The sequence below is a fragment of the Plecotus auritus genome, assembly GCF_963455305.1.
Source record: "Plecotus auritus genome assembly, chromosome: 2".
NCBI lineage: Eukaryota > Metazoa > Chordata > Mammalia > Chiroptera > Vespertilionidae > Plecotus > Plecotus auritus.
Window position 1 is genome coordinate 44,689,889 of NC_137771.1, and position 25,331 is coordinate 44,715,219.

General features: G+C 39.0%; 1 protein-coding gene and 1 pseudogene across 5 annotated transcripts in view; one reads left to right on the forward strand and one right to left on the reverse strand.

Moving 5' to 3' along the window:
- Window positions 1–7,350: 7,350 nt before the first annotated feature.
- LOC308241445 (large ribosomal subunit protein uL22-like) lies at window positions 7,351–7,891 on the forward strand (annotated as a pseudogene). Its single transcript has one exon. The product of its transcript is annotated as a large ribosomal subunit protein uL22-like (transcript).
- A 1,965-nt stretch (window positions 7,892–9,856) lies between these two features.
- The window catches only part of TM2D1 (TM2 domain containing 1), a 47,781-nt gene continuing 32,306 nt past the window's right edge, over window positions 9,857–25,331 (reverse strand). For 3 of the 4 annotated variants that reach the window (XR_013959890.1, XM_080655445.1, XM_080655444.1), the window contains 2 exons: window positions 15,432–15,561; window positions 9,857–12,525 (listed from right to left, as the gene is read on the reverse strand). Coding sequence is in view for 3 of the 4 variants with exons in the window: in XM_080655445.1 (XP_080511571.1) it covers window positions 15,451–15,561 (111 nt within the window). In the remaining variant the exon portion in view is untranslated. The remainder of the gene's footprint in view (window positions 12,526–15,431; window positions 15,562–25,331) is intronic. The other variant, XM_080655446.1, reaches the window with a different exon arrangement.

The following is a 25,331-nucleotide window of genomic DNA, read 5'->3' on the forward strand; positions in this document are numbered from 1 at the left end:
GAGTTCTTACTCCATTGGTGTGATAGGCAAAATAAATCCCCCATCCCCACTCAAGATGTCTACATCGTAATTCCCAGAACCTTTGAATATATTACTTTACATAGCAAAGGGACTTTCCATGTGATTAAATTAAGAATCTTGGGATAGGGAGATTTATGTGGATTCTCTGGGTAGGCCCAAGGTAATCACAGGGTTCTTATGAGTGAAAGAGGGAGGTGGGAGGAGGGAGAGTCTAAGTCAGAGAAGGAGATGGACAACAAGGTTGGAGTGATGCAGGGCCACGAGCGAAGAAATATGAGGAAACTCTACAAGCTGGAAAAGGCAAGGAGATAGGTTCTCCCGTAGAGCCTCCAAAAAAGCACAGTCTTGAAGACCCTTTTATTTTAGCCCATTAAACCCATTTCTGACCTCCAGAACTGTGAGATAATAAAAATGTATCATTTTAAGCCAGAAGTTTGTGGTAATTTGTCACATAGCAATAGAAGACTAATACATTAACATTAATAAGCCCCACATAACGAGTCTTTTTTATTGAGATATAAGTGACATAACAATGTATATTTAATGGATAATAATTATAATGACAGGCAGCATTTATTAAGCACTTAGGGAGAAACACAGCACAAAATGCTTTATGGATGAATTTCATTAATTCTCAGAACCATATCGTAAGATAGGTATTATTATTACTGTCAACTTACAGCTAAGGAAACTGGGGCCTAGAAAAGTTGTATTACTTGATCAAGATCACATAGTTAGCAAGTGGCAGAACAAGGATTTGAACTTGGGCAATCTGAGTCCATATCCTACTATCGTCCGTGCTAGTGCTAAGAAGTATGGAAAATAATAGAAAACTATAAGACACAGTCCTGGCCTTCAAGGAACTCACAAATAGCATGAGAAAGATCACTCCAACATAATTGCTATATTAGAGAGAATATATCACAGATGTGAAATGATCTATGACCTACATTTAACGAAGGAAAGAAAGCCTGAAAGCTGGAATATTTAGGATTGGCTAAAGCTGGACCTTGAAGTGTCCTTGACTATGAACAGGCAGTGGGTGTAGAGGAGTGGGTGTGACTTCCAGGCGGGAGTAGTGGAATGAGAGAAGGAAACATGGTGCCAGTGAGCATGGAAATGGGGAAAGAAAATTAAAAGCTTGGGGGTTGGGAGAAGGGGGCATCTGAGAAAGAAAAATGAGAAGATAAAATACTTAATTATTTTTATGGGAATGGTAACATTTATTGAGCACCTATTCCACCATAAAGGGGACATTCACATTTGTTATTTCATTTAATTTCCACAAACCCCCTGCTAAATGAGTATTATTAGCCTCATTTTTACAAAAGAGGAAATTAAACATCCAGAGAGATTAAGCAAGTGCCGAAAGGCACGTACCCAGCTAACTGTGATTCCAAACTTCATGCTCTGTCCTCCGGTTCTTCTTTCCCCACCATAATCTCAGCCCTCCTCTGAGAAGGAGCAAATGTCCATTAAGGAAGAATGACAGGCAGAGCTGTCCAAAACAAAACAAAACAAAACAAAACAAAACAAAACAAACAACAACAAAAACACAAAGAGCTGCTTCGGAAGGTGGCAAGTTAAAAGCCATCAGGCCAAGGCTAGTTCCATCCAGCCAGCTGCTCACGACCATTTATTGACAAGCCCTCTGCCGAGCCTGGCAATAGGGAGATCACAGCAAAACAACACACATCTGCCCTGCCTGCCCTTATGGCACCAACTGTGAAGTGAGGGAGATGGATGAGTGAAAAATCTTTTCCACACGAACCTCAGGTTAGTGTTTACTTTCAGGAATGGAAGGTGGAGAAAGATTTGGGGCAGGTGGAGCATTAGTTATGTCATACCTTTTCCTTCCCAAGAGAAGAGAGAGAAATTCGAAACAAATATGGAAAATCACTAACATATTCCATCTCAGTGCGGAGTATCCAGATGCCTCGTACACTGCTTTCCTTCATTTTAGTTTGTTTGTAGTGTATGACAGTAAGGCCAAAACCAATGAACTTGAGTCGTAGTAGTATTGTTTTCAAAAGAGATCATCACAATAATCATCATCAGTGCCACGCTCAGGGAAGAGTTGGGTACGACAGAAGGACAGAGAGCGACATCTAACCCAGTTTAAAAAGAAACTGGAAAAGGCAAGGAAGTGGATTCTCCCCTAGAGCCTCCAGTCGACACTCCCTGCAGATACTATCATTTTAGTGAGACCTCATTGGACTTCTGACTTTCAGCCACGTCCTCAACAACCTGTAAAAGGTACTTAGGAGAAGTGACCCGAGTGTTTCAGAGCAGGAGCAGCAGTTAGCAAAAGTCTCAGAATAAGCTAGGATCAGAGCAAATTCCTATCAACGCAAGGGGTCATCTCAGAAGTCCTGACTGTGACAGGAAAGTGGAGGTGATCAGTAGTGGCTGGGACTCAATCAAGATAAGCCTTTTAGGCCAGGAAAAGGGATTTGGATTTATCTTAAATGAAATAGGGAGCTTTCGGAGTGTTAAGCAGGATGGAGATGATCAGATTTGCTTTTCAGAAAGATCATTCGGGTGGAAGCAGAAAAGGTGAAATGAAAGGAAAGTGGGACTGGGCCAGGTAGACAGGCAGGAGTTTAGAATAGGAGAACTTCAGGGACCTGAAATAACAGGGGTGCAGTGAGGATGGAGTAATGATTTCAGTGTTCATGAGGTAGAATTCAAAAGCTTGGTGATCCATTGAATGTAGGGAGAAGATAGCATCAAAGATGACTTCTGAGTTTCTTAGTGGATGTGTTGTTATTTCCTGCCATGAGGAACAAAGAAGAAATAAGTTTGTTTGGTTTTTTAAAATATATTTTTATTGATTACAGAGAGGAAGGAAGAGGGACCTCCTGGTTCACAGGTCAATGCTCAACCACTGAACCACACCAGCCGGGAAAGAAATAAGTTTTAAAATAAGGATGAGTTTTCTAAAAATGGTGCTGGAGAGAAACCAAGATGGCGGCATAGGTAAGCACCTAAACTGCTGCCTCACATAACAATTTCAAAACTACAACTAAAAGACAGAACGGACATCATCCAGAACCACAGGAAGGCTGGCTGAGTGGAAATCTACAACTAGAAGGAAAGAGGAAAGCTCACTGAGAATCAGAGGAGCAGCAAAGGGCTGAGGTATGGAGACACGCGCAGAGAGGAAGGGTGACTGAGTGCCTGGCTGACTTTCTCTGGCGGGAGGGGGAAGGAAGCCTGGACTGCACTGAACCCCAGTTCTGACTGCACTGAACCCCAGTTCTAGGTGAAACCCCGTGGACCCAGGCTCATACAGGGGGAGTCTGGACTGTCAGGTAGAGAGAAAGGCACACGGAAACTCGGAGACTTGGGAAAGCCGTGGCGGCAGGGGTCTGGAGGCATGCGTGTGCGCAAGTGCTCCAGAGAAGGCTGAATGGGGAGGTTGCCACAGGCATTCCCTAGTGGAAGGGAGTCGGAAGCTCCTGACTGCACTGAACCCTAGTTTCGACTACACTGAACCCCAGTTCCGACTGCACTGAACCCCAGTTCCAGGCGAGCCCCTGGGGACCCACGCTCTTACGGGGGGAATCTGGACTGTCAGGCGGAAACTCAGGGGAGCCGCAGAAGGCAGAGGTCTGGAGGCGCGTGCAAGGGCAGGGCTGACAGGAAGCCAAGACTGTCTGCTCCGCCCTGAGACTCCACCCTATCCAAGCTGAGCACAGAGGCTTTTGCAATTTTGCAAGTCTAATCCTATAAGGTTGTCTCCAGCACCGAACTTCTCCTAGTGTAGACAGAGCTGATCCTTACAGCCAACTGGCCTGGAGGTCAATTCCTCCCAGTGATACCCACAACAATCAAGACTTAACTACAACAAGGCTGTACACACAGTCCACAAAGGGGTGCACCAAGAGTGTTCACCTCAGGTTAACTGGGGAGGCTGACCCACTGGGCCATATAGGAAACCTAGCACACAAAGCTACCCTGCCAACTCAGGGAAGCAGCGAAAATGCGGAGACAAAGAAACAGATCACAAACGAAAGAAATGGAGGAAAACAAACAACTGGATATAGAATTCAAAATCACGGTTATAAGGCTCTTTAAGAATATCCTAGAAAAGGCTGATAAATATAACGAGACCCTCGAAGATATGAAAAAGGACCAACTAGAAATTAAACATACACTGACTGAAATAAAAAATATTATACGGAGACCCAACAGCAGACTAGAGGAACGCAAGAATCAAGTCAAAGATTTGAACTACAAAGAAGCAAAAAGCACTCAACCAGAAAAGCAAAAAGCAAAAAGAATCCAAAAAGTTGAAGATAGTGTAAGGAGCCTCTGGGACAACTTCAAGCGTACCAACATCAGAATTATGGGGGTGCCAGTAGAAGAGAGAGAGCAAGATACTGAAAACCTATTTGAAGAAATAATGACCGAAAACTTTCCCCACCTGGTGAAAGAAATAGACTTACAAGTCCAGAAAGTGCACAGAACCCCAAACAAAAGGAATCCAAAGAGGACCACGCCAAAATACATCATAATTAAAATGCCAAGAGCAAAAGACAAAGAGAGAATATTAAAAGCAGCAAGAGAAAAAACAGTTAATTACCTGCAAGGGAGCACCCATATGATTGTCAGCTGATTTCTCAACAGAAACTATGCAGGCCAGACAGGAGTGGTAAGAAATATTCAAAGTGATGAATAGCAAGAACCTACAACCAAGATTACTCTGCCCAGCAAAGTTATTCAGAATGGAAGGTCAGATAAAGAGCTTCACAGATAAGAAAAAGTTAAAGGAGTTCATCACCACCAAACCAGTATTATATGAAATGCTGAAAGGTATTCTGTAAGAAGAGGAAGAAGAAAAAGGTAAAGATAAAAATTATGAACAACAAATACATGTCTATCAACAAGTGAACCTAAAAATCAAGTGAATTAAAAATCTGAGGAACAGAATAAACTGGTGAATATAATAGAATCAGGGGCATAGAAAGGAAGTGGACTGATAATACTCAGGGGGAAAGGGGTGTGGTGGGTACAGGAAGAGACTGGACAAAAATCGTACACCTATGGATGAGGACAGTGGGAGGGAGGTAAGGGCAGAGGGTGGAGTGGGAACCGGGTGGAGGGGAGCTATGGGGGGAAAAAGGAGAAACAATTCTAATAATCTGAACAATAAAGATTTATTAAATTAAAAATAAATAAATAAATAAAAATAAAAATGGTGCTGGAACAAGTGGACAGCTACATGCAAATGAATCTTGACACAAAACTTACCCCCTTCATAAAAATTAACAAAATGGATCACAGCGCTCCAAGTAAAATAGAAAACTATAAACTCCTAGAAGATAACGTAGGAAAAAATCTAGATGATCTTGGATTTGGCAATGATTTGTTAGATACAACACCAAAGACACAATCTATGAAAGAAATAATTGATAAGCTGGACTTCATTAAAATTTTAAAATTCTGCTCTGTGAAAGACACTTTTGAGATGAGAAGATAAGCCACAGACTGGGAGAAAATGTTTGCATGAGACACGTCTGATAAAGGACCATTATCCAAAATACACAAAGAACCCTTAAAACTCAACAATAAGAAAATAACCCAATTTAAAAATGGGCCAAAGATCTTAACAGACACCTCACCAAAGAAGATATACAGATGGCAAATAACCACATGAAAAGATGCTCTACATCATGTCATCAGTCTCATTCACATTCCTATTAACCCCTTCTTGTGTTCCCATTCAAGGGGGAAGATCTTTAGAGCACTGTTGTTTCAGTCACCGAAAGGATGGACAGGGATAATTCGGGGGTGGGCAAAAGTAGGTTTACCATTGCATTGTGACATTCTTTTGAATAAATAAAACTATTCTAATAGTCATAACCTGCATGTCTTTTTCCATACGAACAACTGTAAGCCTACGTTTGTCCACCGCTGCATAAATTTAGCTACGATTGAAAATTCCAAACACTGCACACTTTCTAAAGTGTTCTGGTAAAACAATGTTTTTCTTTGGCATAAGCAATCCAAATAGCTCTAACCTTAATCATTTTTCAAGTTTTAATCTCCACGTGCTTGGCATATTCTGATAACACTGACAGGTTAAAAGCAACATTCTGTTGTGTGCACAGTGATTGCTGCAATTAGCCTTAATTTAGGCTGAAAGTAGACTGATCAGCTGCCTCACAGCAACATTTCTAAATGTATTGGATAAATACCTCCAGAGAACTTCAGATTAAAAAGCAACAAAAACACCTGGGGGTGGGGGTGGGTAGAGAGGGTCAATGAGGGGAAAAGTGGGGGTCATGTGTAATACTTTCAACAATAAATATACATTTAAAAATAAATAAAAAGCAACAAAAAACAAAATCCGCAGCATAGCAGCCTCCCCTTACATTAGGAGAGTCTGAAAGCAGTGAAGATGCTGGTAAGATTTCCTTCAGGAAAGAGACGATTTTGGCCTTTATTACAGAGTAGCTACAGTTAACGAAAATGATACTGGAAATAAGAGAATGTGGGTGAACAATGTCCAGAGAATACATCTCACCTTCCCTCTGTAAAAGAACTTTTGAGTCTACTGGTGTTTTACTCAAATTATAACACACTATAACCCAAATTCCAGAAGCACTTCCCCAGTGCCTAATGCCATCATTCCATTCCTTTAAAATATGCTCAAATGGTGACAATTATGTATGTCATCTTAATTTCTCAATTTTGCCTGACTGATATTATCATCCCTATTTATATAAAGACAGAGGGGCTCAGAATGGTTATGTGCTCAGGCACAAGCCCGGCTGGCATGGCTCAGTGGTTGAGTGTCAACCTATGAACCAGGCGGTCATGGTTTGATTCCAGGTCAGGGCACATGCCCAGGTTATGGGCTCGATCCCCATTGTGGGGAGTGCAGAAGGCAGCTGATCAATGATTCTCTCTCATCATTGATGTTTCTGTCTCTCTCCCTCTCCCTTGAAATCAATTTTAAAAAATAAAAAACAAGTAACAAAGTAGGATACAAACTCAGGCCTGATTCCACAGTCTGCGTTTTCCATCAAAATGTGCTGTTTGGTGTCAAAACTTTGATATCCTGTGTTAGACCTGGCTTTTTTTTTTTTTTAATGTCAGGATCAGATGAGAAATCAGAGTAAGTGTATCATGAGGAGGGAGTAGGGAAGAAGAGAACAAGATCTCCTTGGATTCTTGGTTCTAACTTACCCATACTATTATTTATTGTTTCAAATTCTTGCATGCAAATAATGTGTGTCTATTGTGGGGAAAATGACAAAATGCACATAAGCCAAAAGAAAAACTAAATCTTCTCATAAGTAGTGGGAGTGACCTCTGAAAATGGTTCGCTATTCACTTGACCCAGCAAACCCCACAAAATCATGCAGATCAAGAGGTTCAAATCTTCGTGTTCACTTTAAGGACACTCGTAAAACGGCCCAGGCCTTCAAGGGTATGCATATCTGAAAAGCAACCAAGTATCTGAAGGGTGTCACTTCACAGAAGCAATGTGTGCCATTCCGGCGTTCCAAGAGTGTGTTGGTAGGTGTGCCCAGGCCAAACAGTGGGGCAGGACACAGGGTCAGTGGCCGGAAAGACTGCTAAATTTTTGCTGCACAGGCTTAAAAATGCTGAGAATGCTGAATTTCAGGGTTTAGATGTAGATTCTCTGGTCCTCGAGCACATCCAGGTGAACAAGGCTCCCAAGATGCATCACAGAACTTACAGAGCTCATGCGTGGGTTAACCCCTACATGAGCTCTCCCTGCCCCACTGCAATGGTCCTTACTGAGAAAGAGCAGATGGTTGCTAAAGCAGAAGAGGAGGTTGCACAGAAGAAAAGGACATCCCAGAAGAAACAAGAACTTATGGCCTGGGAATAAATTCAACATAAAAAAATGTTCGTGAAAATTAAAAAATCACCCACAATCCCACCACCTGCAGATGTCTAGAGCTTCATTTGACCTCAGCAAGCCTAAGCACAGTGTGACAGCATGGTGCAACCTAACATCTCTCCCACTGTCATACAAGCATAATCAGGCATTTAGTCCTGAAAGTGCTCTAAATGACAGATGAGATGGTGGCAGCAGAGAGATATTTGGGTTTTTGACAATAATCATGGCTCTATCATAGTCTCATTTAATGTTCATAAAACATTTTAGCATTTGCATGATGTAAAATTGAATTTAAAAAAATAAGTTTTTATTTTTTAACCACCAAACTACCTGTTAAGCAAAAAGACTCAGTATAGGCAGATAATTCCATCCTTACTGAAAACATTAAACAACATATTAAGAAAAGTCTCTTATTATACAACCACTAGAGGCCCGGTGCACGAAATAAGTGCAAGAGTAGGCCTTTGCAGCCGCAGCGGCTGCCTTGATCCCGTGGCTGCAGCCCCAGCTTCATCCGGAAAGACATCCGGTCTAATTAGCATATTATGCTTTTATTATTATAGATTATTATGGATTAGCAGTATATTGTGTAGAATTCAATGGTTGTAACCATCATATTGCAGGCAAAATAGCAGTTAGACCTGGGGTTAAATCCTAGCTTCACCACTTATTTCATGACCTTGGGTAAGTCATTCAATTATTATGGGACTAAATTTATTTATCTGTTAAGTGGGGATAATGATATTGACCCTTCAGGGAGACTATAGAAATGTGAGGATTAAATCATTTAAGAATATAATGAGTTTAGCATAACACATTGCACATGGGGGACAGTAAAAGAAATTCTTAATAAGCTAAAATCTTGAAGATTTAAGACTTCTTAATATTTCTTACATATTTTCTTGAAAATATTTTCTAGGAAAGTAAGTAACATTCCTCCTCCGGCAGACAATGACTAGCTTTGAAAGCATTGATACTTAAGAATTAAAATACTGGGCTCTAGTTAAGAAGATATAGGAATGAGCCTTGCTGGTGTGGCTCAGTGGTTGAGCACTGAACTATGAACTAAGAGGTCACTGGTTCAATTCCCAGTCAAGGCATATGCCGGGATTGTGGGCTCAGTCCCCAGTGGGGAGTGTGCAGGAGGCAGCCGATCAATGATGTTTCTCTCTCATCGATGTTTCTATCTCTCTATCCCTTCCCCTTCCTCTCTCAAAATCAATAAAAACATCTTTAAAAAAAGAAGATATATGAATGAGTAACTCTTGCCATGCTAATTAACCCTAACAAATGCATTATTCTGTAACTCAATTGGGTACTCAGTACTGTTCAGAATTTTTATTCATTCCTACTTAGCAACTTGTCTCATTTTCCAAATTGATCCAACTCCTTTCCCTTTCCACAAGGGAGAAAAAAAGATCATTATGTGATCTTCCTACTTACTCCTTAAAACTCCTCTCTTCTTTTAAAGCTTTCTGGAGGGCAATTAAATGCTTCGGTCAGCTATTGTGCCAAATGAACAGATTTGCTATCATTCCCAATCCTCAGCACCAGCACCCTTTTGCCAGCAGCTACCCTGTTCTCCAAGTGTTGTCCTTCCTTCTCCAGCTCCTGGGAGCAGCAGTCAGCATGATGCAGCTGTGTCCTGACTGCAGAGGAAGAGGTAGTTGCAGGTCACTGAACAAGGTACTTGAGAGCTGACTGGGGTTTTGTTTGAACGCGGGTTTGGGCTACTTGACTTCATTCTTTCTCCATTACCTTGGTTAACTGAGACTGTTCGTATGTATCAAAAACTTTAATATGTGATCACTTTTGACTAAGAATGGGCAATTCTAGAAAAAAAAATCAGACATGCATGTTGTTCATTTATTGGAATTATTTAAATAGCAATAAGGAATTACATAAATAAACTATGACACCGACATGGAATACTCTGCAGGCATTAAAAATGATTTTGTAAAAAATCTTTATTGAAATAGAAAAATCTTTACAATGTGAAGACGCAGGCTACAAAACAGTATGTATAATGTATAATTTCTGTGAAGAAAAATGTATATACATGCATGAAAAAAGTACTAAGACATACATAAAAATATTAATGTTACCATTGAGCTGTGAAATGAGTTTTATCTTTTCCTTTGTACTTTTTGGTGTTTTCCCAAAATTTCTGCAGTAAGCTTTAATTTTGTACATAGAAAAACGCAAAGTGGATGCTGATTTAATGAGAGAAAGGAAGAGAGAAGGTGCCAGAACCCTGGGGAGTATCTACATTGAAGGTGTTTGAGGAAGAGAACATCTTAGACTTGTGCTTTTTAAGAACTAATTTTCCTTCTTACTAGTTTCTTGCTAATTAGATCTATGTTAGCTTCTTAACTGTCTATGTCTTATAATACTTAGCCTTAAGCATCTAGGTTAAAATAAGAAAAAAAGACACAGAATTTTTTTGTACAAAACAAAAACATACCCCAAACATTTTGTAAAGTCCCAGTGGCCCGAGGAACAAAAGCTAGCCGTGGACAGAGCAGACTCTGAAGTCTGAAAGAGGACCTTCTGTTTAATACAGTGTACTAGGAACTCTTCCTGGGTAAAGAGGAACTTCTGGAAATTGTATTAGCATTTGTAAATGGGCCTATAGAAATACTGTCTCTGTAGAACTGAAATAATCCATTCCATCCCACCCTAGAGGATTTAGGAGTAAAGACTGAGCTAATCCATCTCACATTTGGCCACTGTTTTAAAAGCAGGGTTAATCATATAAAACATCTCATACAGAGGCCTTAACATATAATTTATACTCTCACACACTAATAGCCAAAAACAATAGTGTTCCATGAAAGTAAAAACAAACTGTATTCACATGCATTGTTCATTCACATAAAAAAATTGGACAAAAAAAACATGTTAAAGAATTATATATAGCTCTAGCCAGTTGCTCAATGGTTAGAGCATCAGCCCGTGGATTGAAGGGTCCCAGGTTCAATTCCGGTCAAGGGCATATACCTCGGTTGCAGGCTGAAGTGCTCTTGTCATGTAAATTTAGGATATTACAGTGAAGATAAAGTCTAAACTTTTAAGAGTGTATTGTGAAAAAACTGTATCAATGACCCAGGGTACTACGGCTTACTTGACTAAATATTTTGAGAAACCTGCTTTAAAACAGACTTCTCACCTGGCCACGTTAGTAACTGTAACAATTATGCAAGAATCAATATTACTTTTCAAGATTTGACTGCAAGTATTTCTTATATAATTTAACTTATATGGCTATGAAAACTTAAGGACTTTTCAAATCTAGGCTTCGGTGATCCTTAAGGAACTTTAAAGTACTGTTTGCAACCAAAAGAATCTAGGAAATACTAGCAAACGGGCTCTACCAGCTAGTTTAACTGTAGCCAAAATATTATCACTGTGAAAAAGCGGATCCCAATAAAATATAAGCTCCTTAAGGGCAGAGATGCTTGTGCTTTGCTCCTTGATGCATCGTAGCATCTAGGACAGTGCCTCCCAAATGGTAGACACCCCGGTATTTTCATTAATTAATGAATAAGAGACCATTCCTGATATATATATTAGGAGTCAACCCAAATTTGCTTTATATATCAATAAACATGTTAAGAAGCTAATTGGACTATACAATATACTTTTGAGTAAAATGGGTGATAAAAAATGTTGATTTTGCTTTTGAGAAGTCCGGCTTCAGTAATTTTGAAATTGCTCTGCCTGTTACTAAAGAAAGCACATAACAGGATTATGGGGACATAACAGTTCATGTATTTCCAGCTTCTTAAAACACATTAAGAAAGACCAGTGCTAACATGCAGGTGCTGCTTCCTTCAGACTCTGTGTATCACTTCAGGCGCTTGTCCAGCAGCTGCCTGGCAGTGCTAACAGATGGGAAACATTAATCTTCTGTTCAGTGTTCCCACCTTGTCCATCCAACTTCAAATGTAACTGCACTGGGCTAGATGAGTCAGCATCTGGTCTTTCAAAAGCTAGTGCAGCACTCCCACAGCAAAAAGGAGAAAGTTCACACTTCAGAGGCCTGAACCAATGCCAGAAGTTCCCATGTTGCCTCAAGGTTTCAGACTCCCTGATGATCTTCAGCTCCTTGGATACCAAGGCAAAGACAGATCTGAAAAGCTACGGAAAACCAGGCGGGTTGTCATACACTAGACTGCACCCCAAGCAATATAAATGGTATTTGTTCACACCACGGATTAACTACTTTGAAGGATCAAAATGCAGAAGACAGCTACTTTCAACATTTAAGGTTTCTTAATAAAGCACTAAAAAATGTGAATAAGTCATACTTTTATTTTTCAGAAGCAAAAATGACAAGTGGCAACTTGCCTTTGGAAAAGACATTACAGGATATCGGGTAATAAGCTATCTATCTCATAGAGACAGTAGCCTAGGAAAGACTATTATTATACATACAGCTCTCAAAGAAAGTCCTATTAAATCTCAGGATAAAATGCTTTCAACTAAAACAACAAAACAAAAGCATCATCAACAACAAAAAGTTATAAAGAATCTGTAAAATGTTATGTGAAGAAGGAAAAAGGAAAATCTGGAAATCCACATACTGGGAGTTCACTATCAAAATTAATCAGGCCCGAAACCTAAAACAGAAAAAATAAACACATTAAAGCAAACGATTTTTAAAGAGTCCAATGAGGTTACTGTAGATGCACACTGCAATGCTTCACTTACCTAAGACATTTTTTCTTACTTTTAGAGACCTTCTGTATACACTACAGAGAGATTATATGATTGACAATGCAGAAATCTGCCTTCTGAGTTTTAAACTTTAAATTTGAGTCTGGAATCCCAATTAAATGTCTCTATAATAGGCTACACAGAATGGAATTGCTTTTTTAAATTACATTTGCTTAGGCCCTGGCCCTGTAGCTCAGTTGGTATATAGGTCCCAATATAGCAAGGTTGCAGGTTCAATCCCTGGTCAGGGCACATGCAAGAATCAACCAATGAATGCATAAATAAGTGGAACAGCAAATCCATCTCCACCTCTCTCTCTCTCTAAAAATCAATTAAGAAATTTAAATTACATTTGCTTAATTTTTACACATTATGGCTTAAGAACAATCTACATGCTTTTATTTTTTAATGTATTTTTATTTCAGAGAGGAAGAGAGAGGGAGAGATAGAAACATCAATGATGACAGAAAATCATTGATTGGCTGCTTCCTACATGCCCACTACTGGGGATCGAGTCAGCATCCTGGCCGTGTGCCCTGATTTGGAACTGAATCATGACCTCTTGGTTCATAGGTTGACACTCAACCACTGAGCCACATTGGTGGGGCCAAACTCATACTTTTAAATGGATACAATTTACAGTATGAAAATGAGTTATGTGAAACTATTCAAACCTTTTCATAAAGAATAATAATTTCCAAAAAAATAAAGAATAATAATTTCCAAAATGAATAAGCTTAATACAATACAAAATTATATAGTTGTTGGGGGTTGGGTTGGGGTGGGAAGGGATGTAAAGAACAACCAGTAGAATTCACATGATGTGAGATTCAGTTTCACACTGACTACACTGATTGTGTCTTAGTCTCAATTTGTTCCCTGGTCAGAAGAGGCAGATGGATCTCTAAGCTTCATTTCAATTATTTATTTTATTTCAATTTTATTTTCATTTCAATTTTAAACCAAAAAGTTCTTACAGTTTATTTTTTAAAAAGATTTAAAAAACTTTTTGACAATTAGTTGAATAAATTGGGGGTCAGTCACTGTTAAATGTATGACAATATCTATAAAGCATATCCCATAATTTTACTGAGAAAAGAAAAAAAACCTACCTTAAAGGCAAAATTATACTTCATATTCTATTTATACACTACAACATAGAAAATAAATGCCGATTCCCTTCCTGGCTTATAGAAGCACTCTCTGAGATAGAGTCAACTGAAAACCTTAGGACTATGACCGTGGCCAAAACATCTAGCCTGTCTCTCTTGGCCCCGTCTCTGAAAGCTGCAGACAGTTCCAAGTGAACAGTCACCTAAGACGTACCCACACTCTCCACGCTGCATAGGGCTTCTCCATTACAGAAAATGATTATACCAGGAAACTGTTTTCCTGAGGAAAATCTAGCATTACTGGAAGATTACTTATTAGAGTAGACTAATGTACAGTCACGGAAATAAAAACCTTATAGTAGCCGAGAGAACCAGTGTTAAATCAGGAAGACTAATGGTACCTCTGACTTCTCTAAGTGTATTACCTATTTAAAGCTGACGCCAATTAACAATCTTCATGGGCAGAGCCAAACTTTAGGTTAGAGTAAATACTTATAGTAGTTCAGGGTCGAGGTGTATCAACTTTTCAGGTTTAGGGAAGAAGAAAAGAAAGAGGTTTAAAGATCATATGGGCCCTGGCCAGGTAGCTCAGTTGGCCCGGCTCTCGATTCCAATAATTACAGGCTGTTGTTGTTCCTTGTGATTAAGCCCTTACATCGTCCTGATATGCCAATGTTGCGGGCTCAATCCCCAGTCAGGTCACATAAAAGAAGCAACCAATCGCCAGGGTGGCTCAGTGGTTGCGTGTCAACCTATGAACCAGGAGGTCATGGTTCAATCCCCAGTGGGAGGCGTGCAGGAGTCAGTGATGGATGATTCTCTCTCATCATTGATGTTTCTATCTCTCCCTCTCCCTTACTCTCTGAAATTAATAAAAAATATATTTATTTTTTTAAAGAAGCAACCAATGAATGTATAAATACAGTAGGTCCTCAGGTTACATCAGAGATCCATTCCTACAGCGCGACGTAACGCAATTTTCGCCATAAGTCAGAACGCACCCACATAAGCACCTACATCACTCACATGGAGCACATACACAGCAGTGATGAAATGAAACAGTAAAAAAAATTTAAAAGAAAGATAACAATTCCTGACCTTTACTTGTGGTAAATAAATAATAAAAAAACATAAAGCACGTATGTACATACGTCGAAATGACAGAACTTTTTTTTAAAATATAAATAAATGGGAGATGGCGACGTAACCATGAAACGACGTACGTCAAGTCCAACGTAACCCGAGGACTGTCTGTAAGTGGAACAACAAATAGATGTTTCTCTCTCAAATCAATCAATTGATTTTTTTAAAAGATCATATTGAGCCTAGGAAAGACAGCAGAAAAAATAATCTTCATTGAACTATCTACAACACATGCTTTCATCATAACCATATAATACTATGGAATATCTTTTTGTTTTGATGTTATTTTTTTTCTTGTGAACTTTGTCCTTTAACCATATTTACTGTAAAGAATGAGAGTCTGAATTGAGAACTGCAAAAGCAGTGAGCATACATGAAAATGCTTTACAAAGGATTAGAGAGATTTCAGGCACAAGCAGACCTGTGTTTCCTGATAAGCAAAAGGAGAGATTTGAACACTGAATGGTCTCTTCCGTTTCCTCTGGCTCTCAAATTCTCATAATTCATACAGATAATATACTATAATTAAGATTACATATATATATATCACTTACTGTTTCTTTTTAAAAACATTTATGGATACAGCTGTGTTTTCCTAAATGTCTCATTAGTAATACTCAGTCTTGTAAGTCTGGTTCCATAATAATCTATAATGTAACTGCTTCCGTCCGAAGGTCCAACAATCTACAAAAAATATTTCAAAATTACTAATTTTACCAAAGATATTTTCACAACACTTGGAGGTTATTTTTACAGTTGTTAATGAAATTATTTCAGTAGTACCAATACTGTAACTCAAACTAACTCAAGCAAAAATAAGTAATTTAGTGTTTTGTAGCTGAAAAAGATACGAGGGAAGTTCACAGGATCAAATGAGCTGTAGGAACCAAGGCCTCGAGGACTGAAATTCCATGCCCATGAGGACTCTGGTTTGGCCTCCCTCTTTGCTTAGCTCTGCTTGCCTTCATTCTCCCAACAGCTCCAGATTCACATCTTCACAGCTCAGCAGATCCCAACAAAAAGAAAGTAAGATTTTCCTCCTCAGTGTTTATATACCAATTCCAGGGAAGAACTGTGACCTGCTTCGTGTTTATACCTATTGCTGGACAAATTACTGTACCCAAGAGAATAGGATTAATATGATTGGCCAGGCCAGACTCCCTGTGGGAGAAAAGGCAGTGTGACAGCCCTACCAGAACCACATGGAATGTGAAAAGGAAGAGGACAGAAAGAAAGAAAAAAGCCCTAGCCGGTTTGGCTCCGTGAATAGAGCATTAGCCTGTGGACTAAAGGGTCCTGGGTTTGATACCGGTCAAGGGCACATGCCCAGGTTGTGGGCCTGATCCCCAGTGGGGAGCATGCAGGAGGCAGCCAATCAATGATTCTCTCTCATCATTGATGTTTCTATCTCTCTTTCCCTCTCCCTTCCTCTCTGAAATCAATAAAAAATATATTTTTTTAAAAAAAGAAAAAAAAATCCACATGCTCATTACTATCATCTTGTTCTCTTAATCACATTTTTGGCAATACAATTAACATGATCTCTACAAATGATCCTTCAAAGCAGCAATCTTCAAAATGTAGCCTTAGAGACCTAACCGGTTTGGCTCAGTGGATAGAGCTTTGGCCCTCAGACTGAAGGGTCCTAGCTTCGATTCCGGTCAAGGGCACGTACCTCGATTGCAGGCTGGATCCCCAGCCCTGGTCGGGGCACATGCGGGAGGCAACCAATTGATGTGTCTCTCTCACATTTTTGTTTCTCTCTCTCTCTCTCTCTCTCTCTCTCTCTCTCTCTCTCTCTCTCTCTCTCTCTCTCTCTCTCTCCCCCACTCCCCCTTCCCTTCCACTCTCTCTAAAAATCAATAGAAAAATATCCTTGGTGAGGATTAACAACAAAATATATAGCCTTAGGGATTACAAAGATTAACCAAGGTGTATGTGAGCCCAGACAGTTCTAAGTGAATCAGTTTTGAGATTCTTAATTCGATTATGTACTCTTGGTAAAAATGATACCCCTGATGCTATGGTGGAGGCATCGGGCTAGTACCCATTCCCACTTCCTTTTCACTGTGGCTCTTTCTCCAACTTGACAAAAGTAAAGACACCTCCCATCAAAGCATATCCAGAGTCTTATGATGACACATTGCCTTGAGGTATAAAAACCTCTGATGTGCCAAACAAAGAGATAATTCAAAATACTGGACTTGGGAAATCTCCTTTAATCAAGAGACTAAAAATATGCTCTGCCATATCTTGTTCAAAGGGATGCATTCCTAATATCACTTTACTTTTTTTTTTACTTAAAAATTATTTGCTAAAATTTGTAACATTTATGCTGTTTTGATCAATTGTATATCATTAATAATTACAATGACAACTCAATCCAGAAATCACAGAAAATTTAAAATCTTTTCTTTCTAATGAGTAAGATGCTTCCCCTGTCCTGGTATTTTAAATTCTATGGTATTTATATTCTGTTAGGTACATTTTTTAATTAATGTAAGTTTTAGTATTTATATCCTGTTAGGTACATTTTTTAATTAATGTAAGTTTTATTTAAATATATCAATATTTACAAACTAGAAATCACACCCTTTGCAACTATTTAAATTTACGATGGAAAACTTAAATGTCAACTTAAAAATGTACAAAGGGTAGGAATTTTTAAAAAATTCTTTTAGGGGTTATACAACTGGAGTTTAATTAACACTGCTGTAGGAAATTCTTTGTTTTTAAAATGAATTTGGTTCTAAAAACTATTCAACAAACACTTAATTCCTATAATATTGCAGATACTGTGCTAGGTGTTTTACACGTAACAGTAAAGAGGATACAATCTCTGCCAACAGTGAACGATGAATGTCAATATTCAAAGAACACAAGCACTTATGTGCTAGATACCAGGCTGGGCACTTTGACTACTCTGTAAAGGTTAAATTGATTTGGCCTCACATTTATGAATGTTACTTAAGAATTTAAGTAAAAATTAAAACTTTTTTTAGTGGCCAAACTCACAGAGAAAACTACTCTGAGAATTAACACAAGAAAGAGAAAAATGGGTGACTAGAAGTAACAACATGTTTTGAGACTGTATAAGGGAAACAAAAAAGGCAGTAGATATATTTTACCAAATCAAATGGTAAAACATTGCCTAATTTGGAATATGTGCATAGATTAGAACTGGGCCTACTGTCCTATTATCTTTTTCTTCCTATGCCACCTTCTTTGACAATCTCACTCCTGTTGAAAAAGAAAGTATTCAGAAGTTGGAAATAAGGACAATATATGACAGGGTGACCCTTTAATAGCATGCATTTTTTATAAGCTCATCTGAGGCTCACTTGGCTCTCTCAGGAAATATAACTATTTACCTAAAAACTGATTAGGGCCCAGATGCTTTATAATCTAGTCAAGTTAGCAGTTAACATGTAGAAAAATGATAGGGTCATTTTTGTCCTGTTTCCCCCTGTCCTGTAGAAAAGATATCCTCAGAGTTCACAGTTTTATTACCTGCGAATGCATGATCCAATTTTGTCTCTAGTTTAGCCATCTTATTACAGATTTCTTTCCCTCAAACTCCATGACTCTGGTTCCTCAATACCTAGTTCTATCATGGTAATTCCAATCCTCTCTCCAGAGACTGGTTCAGCCTGTGCCTGTAATGGAATCGCCTGTGAGACGAGTTCTATGAGGGCTTATTTGCCCTAAAGAAGATATGTGTGAGAGGACGGTAACTATGTAAAAAAGTGATGCCTCTGAAGGTAACTATGTAAGAAAGTGATAACCAAAAGACCTGAAGATGGCAAAGAGAAAGAAGGAAAGAGAGAAGAGAAGGAAGGAATGAAGGGAAGGAGGAAGAGAGGAAGAGGAATGAGGAAGGAAAGGTTTGGGTCCTTTATTATGTCCTTCAGGTCTAAATTAGCAAATCTTAGAACTACCTTTATCTCCAGATTCTTGGTATCCTATATAATAAAAGCCTAATATGCTAAGTATCCGACTGTTTATTTGACCATTTGACCAGTTGCTATGACACGCACTGACCACCAGGGGTCAGACGCTCCAATTGGTAAGTTAGCTTGCTGCTGGGGTCTGGCCGATGGGGACTGGGTGAGACGGGCCGGACACGCCCTGGAGCCCTCTCATGGTCCCTCCCTGGCCCCAATCATGCACCAGTGGGGTCCCTCGGCCTGGCCTGCACCCTCTTGCAATCTGGGACCCCTTGGGGGATGTCCGCAGGCCAGGCCGAGGGACCCCCCCACCAGTACACGAATCCGTGCACTGGGCCTCTGGGTATGATATAATAAACTACCATATTATTAAAGGCAATTTAAATTGAGTTTTGTTACTTGTAGTCAAAAACTGATAATGCACTTGTCTTTAAGGCCTCCTACATACCACTTCCAGATCATCAAAGCAGAGCACCAGTTGCTATCTCTGCTAAAACAATTCGAAGAGCTGTTGCAAAAACAACCCAATTAAATCAGTGTGGTAAAGCCCTAGACTGAGAGGAAAACCTGAAGAGGAAGCTGTCAATAATCAGATGTAGGATTAATTCTCTCTGAACTTCAGCATTTCTTACCCACATAATGAGAAACAGAAGAAGCTGTTCTACATGGTACTTTTTAAGATCTTGTATAATTACATTTGCAAACACCTTGACAAGGTAGTCAACGTACTTTTCTATGAATTCTCTCATGGATGAATCTGTTCTCACTACTTAGTTTTTAAGAAAATTATCACCTGTAAAGGCTTCATTATTCAAATCCATATTCCCCCACCAAAATTAAAAATTTAGCCTATTTTTAAGCACCTTATATACACTTATTATTATATTGTTAATCATAAAATTCTAAATCTCTAAGAATAACCCCTACTTGGAATTTTTTTTTTTAATATATTTTATTGATATTTTACAGAGAGGAAGGGAGAGGGATAGAGAGCCAGAAACATCGATGAGAGAGAAACATCGATCAGCTGCCTCCTGCACAACCCCCACTGGGGATGTGCCCGCAACCAAGGCACATGCCCTTGACCGGAATCGAACCCGGGACCCTTCAGTCCGAAGGCCGACGCTCTATCCACTGAGCCAAACCGGTTTCGGCGCTACTTGGAATTTTTTTACTTAAATATGCCTATGTCCAGTTGTTCAATGATGACAGAGTATGAGACCTAAAATTATGAGTTGATTTCTCTAAAATATAGCCTGAATCTAAATTGCATATATGAAGTATTTCCATTTGATAAACTGAGGGGATTTCTGAAATCTATGGAGAGAAGAAAGACCACTTACACACTTCATTCCAATTAATGGACTAAGGTTGCTATGAGTCTGCATCTTACAAGAGGGGAAACAGGAGGACCTCTACAGTATGGGGAATTAGTTTGTACAATGGATGTCAATGTCCCTGGTGTGAGAAGCCCTAAAACCAAAAGAAAGCAACTTCTTTCCCTCTCTATATTAGTTTCCTGCGGCTACTGTAACAAATTACCACAAACTTAGTGGATTAAAACAATAGAAATTTACTCTCTCACAGTTCTGGAGGCCAGAAGTCTAAAATCAAGATATCGGAACAACCGCGTGTCCTAGACACTGTAGGGGAGAATCCATGCTAAGCTTCTTCTAGCTTCTGGTAACAATCAGCACTCCCTGGCATTCTGTGGTTTGTGGCCACATCACTCCAATCTCTGCCTCTGTCTTCACACTACCTCCTTTTCTGTGTCTGTGTCTTTTCCTCCTCTACTTCCTATAAACTCACTTGAATTGAATTTAGGGCCCACCCAGATAATCATTTGACTTAAAGACTGGTTAGCATTAATCCTTAATGACCAACACAAACATCACTTCTCAAGAAATGAATAATATTCCCCATTATATCTCCTGAGGAAAACAGAGCATTGGGATTAGCCTCAGAACCAGTTTAAGATATTCTTTGTTTATGAACATTCCTTTCATTCACAAAGTAAAAATCTGCCCATAGCGTAAGTGAACTGAGAGCTACCTAATTAAGGTCACATGACACAAATGATAAGTCTCCTCAGTTTTCCAGTTTATTTCCCCAATTAATCACACCAGGGTTAAATAAATAATACACTGCACTACTTGGAAGACTTGCTATCTATAAAATGTCCACTGGTTTTTATATATTGCTGTCCTACATCTAGTGAACTATCAAGGACTTTGACCAACTTTTCTCATACTGGTAATAGATTTAGGGTGATTACATGTTTAGTCTTTCTTTTGATCAATAGCATGTTATTTCACAGGACAAAATTGGCTTACACAGAAGTGAACTCTAACCCTAACTTTATTTATGCTCTGAACTGAAAAGGCTTTTAAAATTTTTAGCAAAATTCAAAGTACTTAAGATAGTCAGGTTAACTCTTTTTTATTTTAAACCTGCAGTTATCAAGAAAATATTTTATGTCGAAAGTAAGTGAAATCTTAACATCAGACCAAACTCTTGGGATAGTTAGATCATAAGTTCCTTTAGGGCTAGGATCCCAATTTATTATAGCTAATTATGCTCATTAAACTCATTTTCATTGATGGCATAAAACCTAATATTTACAATTTATCATGCCAACTTTTATTTGCATTCATTACGTCTCAGGTGACCTTATAAAACTTAGAACTTTAAGGCCCTAAAAAAAAGCAATCACTTTTTGAAAACTACCATTTTTAGCTTCTCATCTTTTCTGTAACTACCATTTTTAGCTTCTCATCTTCTCTTGTGAAAGCCACACTTTCACAAGGTATAATGCATACAGTTCAAATCAGCAAAAGTTTCTAAGGGCATACTCTATGTTTAGCATACTACTAGTGCTATACAGGATTAATAAGTCTTTTTTTTATTTCTTCAAGAAATTTATATATGAAAGTTCAGATCTGGTGTAAAAGTTAAGAAATAATATAAAAGGACGCGGAGACTGCGCCATCTTGAAAGGGAAAGTGGAGCTTATCGAAAGCCTGAAAATCCACAACTGCGGCCCCCACCGAACAACTGCGAGCCCCAGAACAATGGTTCCCAATTGGCGAAAACACGCGGATTCAGAGGAGCTCTACACTCCACCACGGAAAGGTCAGATTTCGCCTGGGATAAGGTGAGGTCTCTGGTCCCGGCGGGAGAGAGAAACGCACGTTTTGCGGGAGCTGGAGGACCAGGGAAGCCTGTGCCTAGAAAAATCCGTGGCTGTTGGGGCTGGTGTGATCCGTGAATGTGGAAGGGAATCCTCAGAGTTGCTAACAGAAGAGAGCTCTAAAAAGCAACCCATTTTGATCTGATGTGCAAGGACAGTCTAAGAATTTCAAAGGTATGCCAGCTGCTTAGACTTGCGCGCAGACCCATTGTTCGCACACTTGGGCTTTTTCCTCTTCAAATCCTTGCTTCTGATTACTAAGCCCAATACATAGGATCACCCAGATGGGGACACCCTGGGAGACTGCAGGGGAAAGATGTTTTTCTGGAACCTGGGAATCAAAGCAGGGAGTGACCGTCAGAGAGCCAGCTCTGAGGCAGCCCACTTCCACAAACTGGTATTGAGTGCCACAGGGAAAGAAGGATCTAAATACAGGCTAGAGAGGCCAAAGAGATCCAGAAGTCAATCCAGAAACACTGCCACCCAGGGGCTGAATCACAAATTGACTCATTGTAATCAAAAATAAAGGAATACGAGAAATTAAGACACACTGCCTGCTTAAAAATCAGGACTGGCTTACAACACTGAGGAGCAGTGGAACGCAGGGAACTGCAATACTGTCCGGACTGAGAAACAGGCGTGCCAAAAAGAACAATAGAGGAAGTGAATGACCTTCACTACTGCACATTTTTTTTTTCATTTTTTGCATCTTTTACTCAAGAAATTAATTTTTTTCTTTTTTCCTCACTTGATTTTACCTTTTTAATTATTACATTTTTATTATCAATCAGTATCATTACTACTACTATTTTACCTTTTTTTTAAGTATCACTTTATTTTCTCTTTATTTTACTTTGGGATTAGTGTTCTACATTCTATTTTCATCTCCATCGTTTTACTCTATCTCAACTCTATCTTTATGCCATCACTCTCTTCCTAACCTTTTTGGTGTCCTGTTTACTTACCCCTTTCCTGCTTTAGATTTTCCCTATTCTTTCTGTTTACCCCCTGATAAAATTTCACCCTACTTATATATCTAATCTACAATCCCTTGCTCCAAGTCCATACACACCTCTCTCTTCGCTGTCTTAACTATCCAAAAAATTGTCTTTCTCTCTGTCCTTTTGTTGTTATTTGCTTGAATGTTGATTAAATCAAATTTTTATGCTTTTTTGTGAGATTGTTTTCCTTATTCTTTTTTTGTTTTTGTTTTTTTCTTTGTTTTTGTTTGTTTTTTGCTTCTGTTTTCCCTTGCCTCGCTTGATATTAGTTGGTGTTGTAGTTTGTATTAATCCCCAGGTACTTGTTGCTGGCTTTTGCTGGAATTAGTGGTTGTTCTATTGGAGTTTTCTCCCCATATATATAGTTTGTTCCCCTTTCTCTCTTAGTCTCTTTCTTGTCTCTCTTACATTTTTTTTTCCTTTTCCCAATTTCATTTTGACACTCCTTTTTTTTTCTTTCCTTCTTTTCCCTCTTCTTCTTTCTCTCCTATCCCCTAATTTGCCTTTCTCTGGTGGTCACCTTCATTTGGCGTTATTAATATTGTGAATACATTTCTGTTCAGTGCCTTGTGTGTTGTACCTGGTTGTGTTGTATTTTGTGCCTTTAAATAAACGCAGGAGAGAGAGAACTACATAACCAGACACCCAGAGAGGAGAGACCATGGGGAGACAAAGAAACAGCCCGCATATGAAAGAAAAGCAGGCATCACCAGAAAATGAAGTAAACGAAATGGAGGCAAGCAACCTTCCAGAGAAAGAATTAAGAGAAATGGTCATAAGGTGGCTGAAAACAATGGAAGACAAATTCGACAATATGAGTAAGAACCAAGAGGAAATGAAGAAGAACCAAGAAGAAATGAAAAATGACATCACTGCTGTAAAGAACTCAATAGAAAGCATCAAGAGTAGACTAGAAGAAGCAGAAGACTGTATCAGTGAGCTAGGAGACAAGGTAGGAAAAAATACCCAAGTAGAGCATCCCCTAGAAAAAAAAATTAAAAAGCAGGAAGAGAGCCTAAGGGAACTTTGGGACAACACGAAACAAAACAACATCCGCATAATAGGGGTTCCAGAAGGAAAGGAAACTGAGCAAGGAATAGAAAACCTGTTTGAAGAAATAATGACAGAAAACTTCCCTGATATAGGAAAGAAAAAACCCACACAAATCCAAGAAGCTCACAGAGTCCCAAGCAAAATGAACCCCAAAAGACCGACGCCAAGGCACATTATAATTAAATTGGCAAACACCAATGACAAAGTAAGAATCTTAAAAGCGGCAAGAGAGAGACAGAAAGTTACATACAAAGGAACCCCCATCAGACTAGCAACTGATTTCTCAACAGAAACTCATCAGGCCAGAAGGGAATGGAATGAAATATACAAAGTCATGCAAAAGAAGGGTTTGAATCCAAGAATACTGTACCCAGCAAGGCTATCAATCAAGATTGAAGGTGAAATTAGGAGCTTCACAGTCAAAAAAAGACTAAGAGAATTTATTACCAACAAACCAGCAATGCAAGAAATGCTAAAGGGTCTGCTGTAAAAAAAATAAATAAATAGGAAGCGAAGAAGGAACACAGGGGTAAAGAATAAAAATGGTGACAAATAAGTACCTATCAATAATAACTTTAAATGTAAATGGATTAAATGCCCCAATCAAAAGACATAGAGTCACGGATTGGATAAGAAAACAAGACCCATATATCTCCTGCCTACAAGAAACCCACCTGAGAAAAAAAGACGCACACAGACTGAGGGTGAAGGGATGGAAAAAGGTTTTCCAGGTGAATGGAAATGAAAAAAAAGCTGGGGTAGCAATACTTATATCTGACAAATTAGATCTCAAAGTGAAGGACATAACAAAAGATGAGGAAGGCCACTTCATAATACTAAAGGGAGCAATCCAACAAGAAGAAATAACTCTGGTAAACATATATGCACCCAATACAGGAGCACCCAAATACATAAAAAAACTCCTGGAGGATATCAAGGGAGAAATTGACAGTAATACAATCATAGTAGGAGACTTTAATACCCCACTATCACCATTGGACAAATCCTCTAAACAAAAAATCAGCAAAGAAACATCAATCCTAAATGACTCACTAAACCAGATGGAATTAATTGACATCTTCAGAACATTTCACCCCAAAGCCACAGAATATACATTCTTCTCAAGTGCACATGGGTCATTTTCAAAGATAGACCATATGTTGGGACATAGGCAAAGTCTCTTCAAATTCAAGAAGATAGAATCATATCAAGCATCTTCTCAGACCACAGTGACATAAAACTGGAACAACTACAATAAAAACA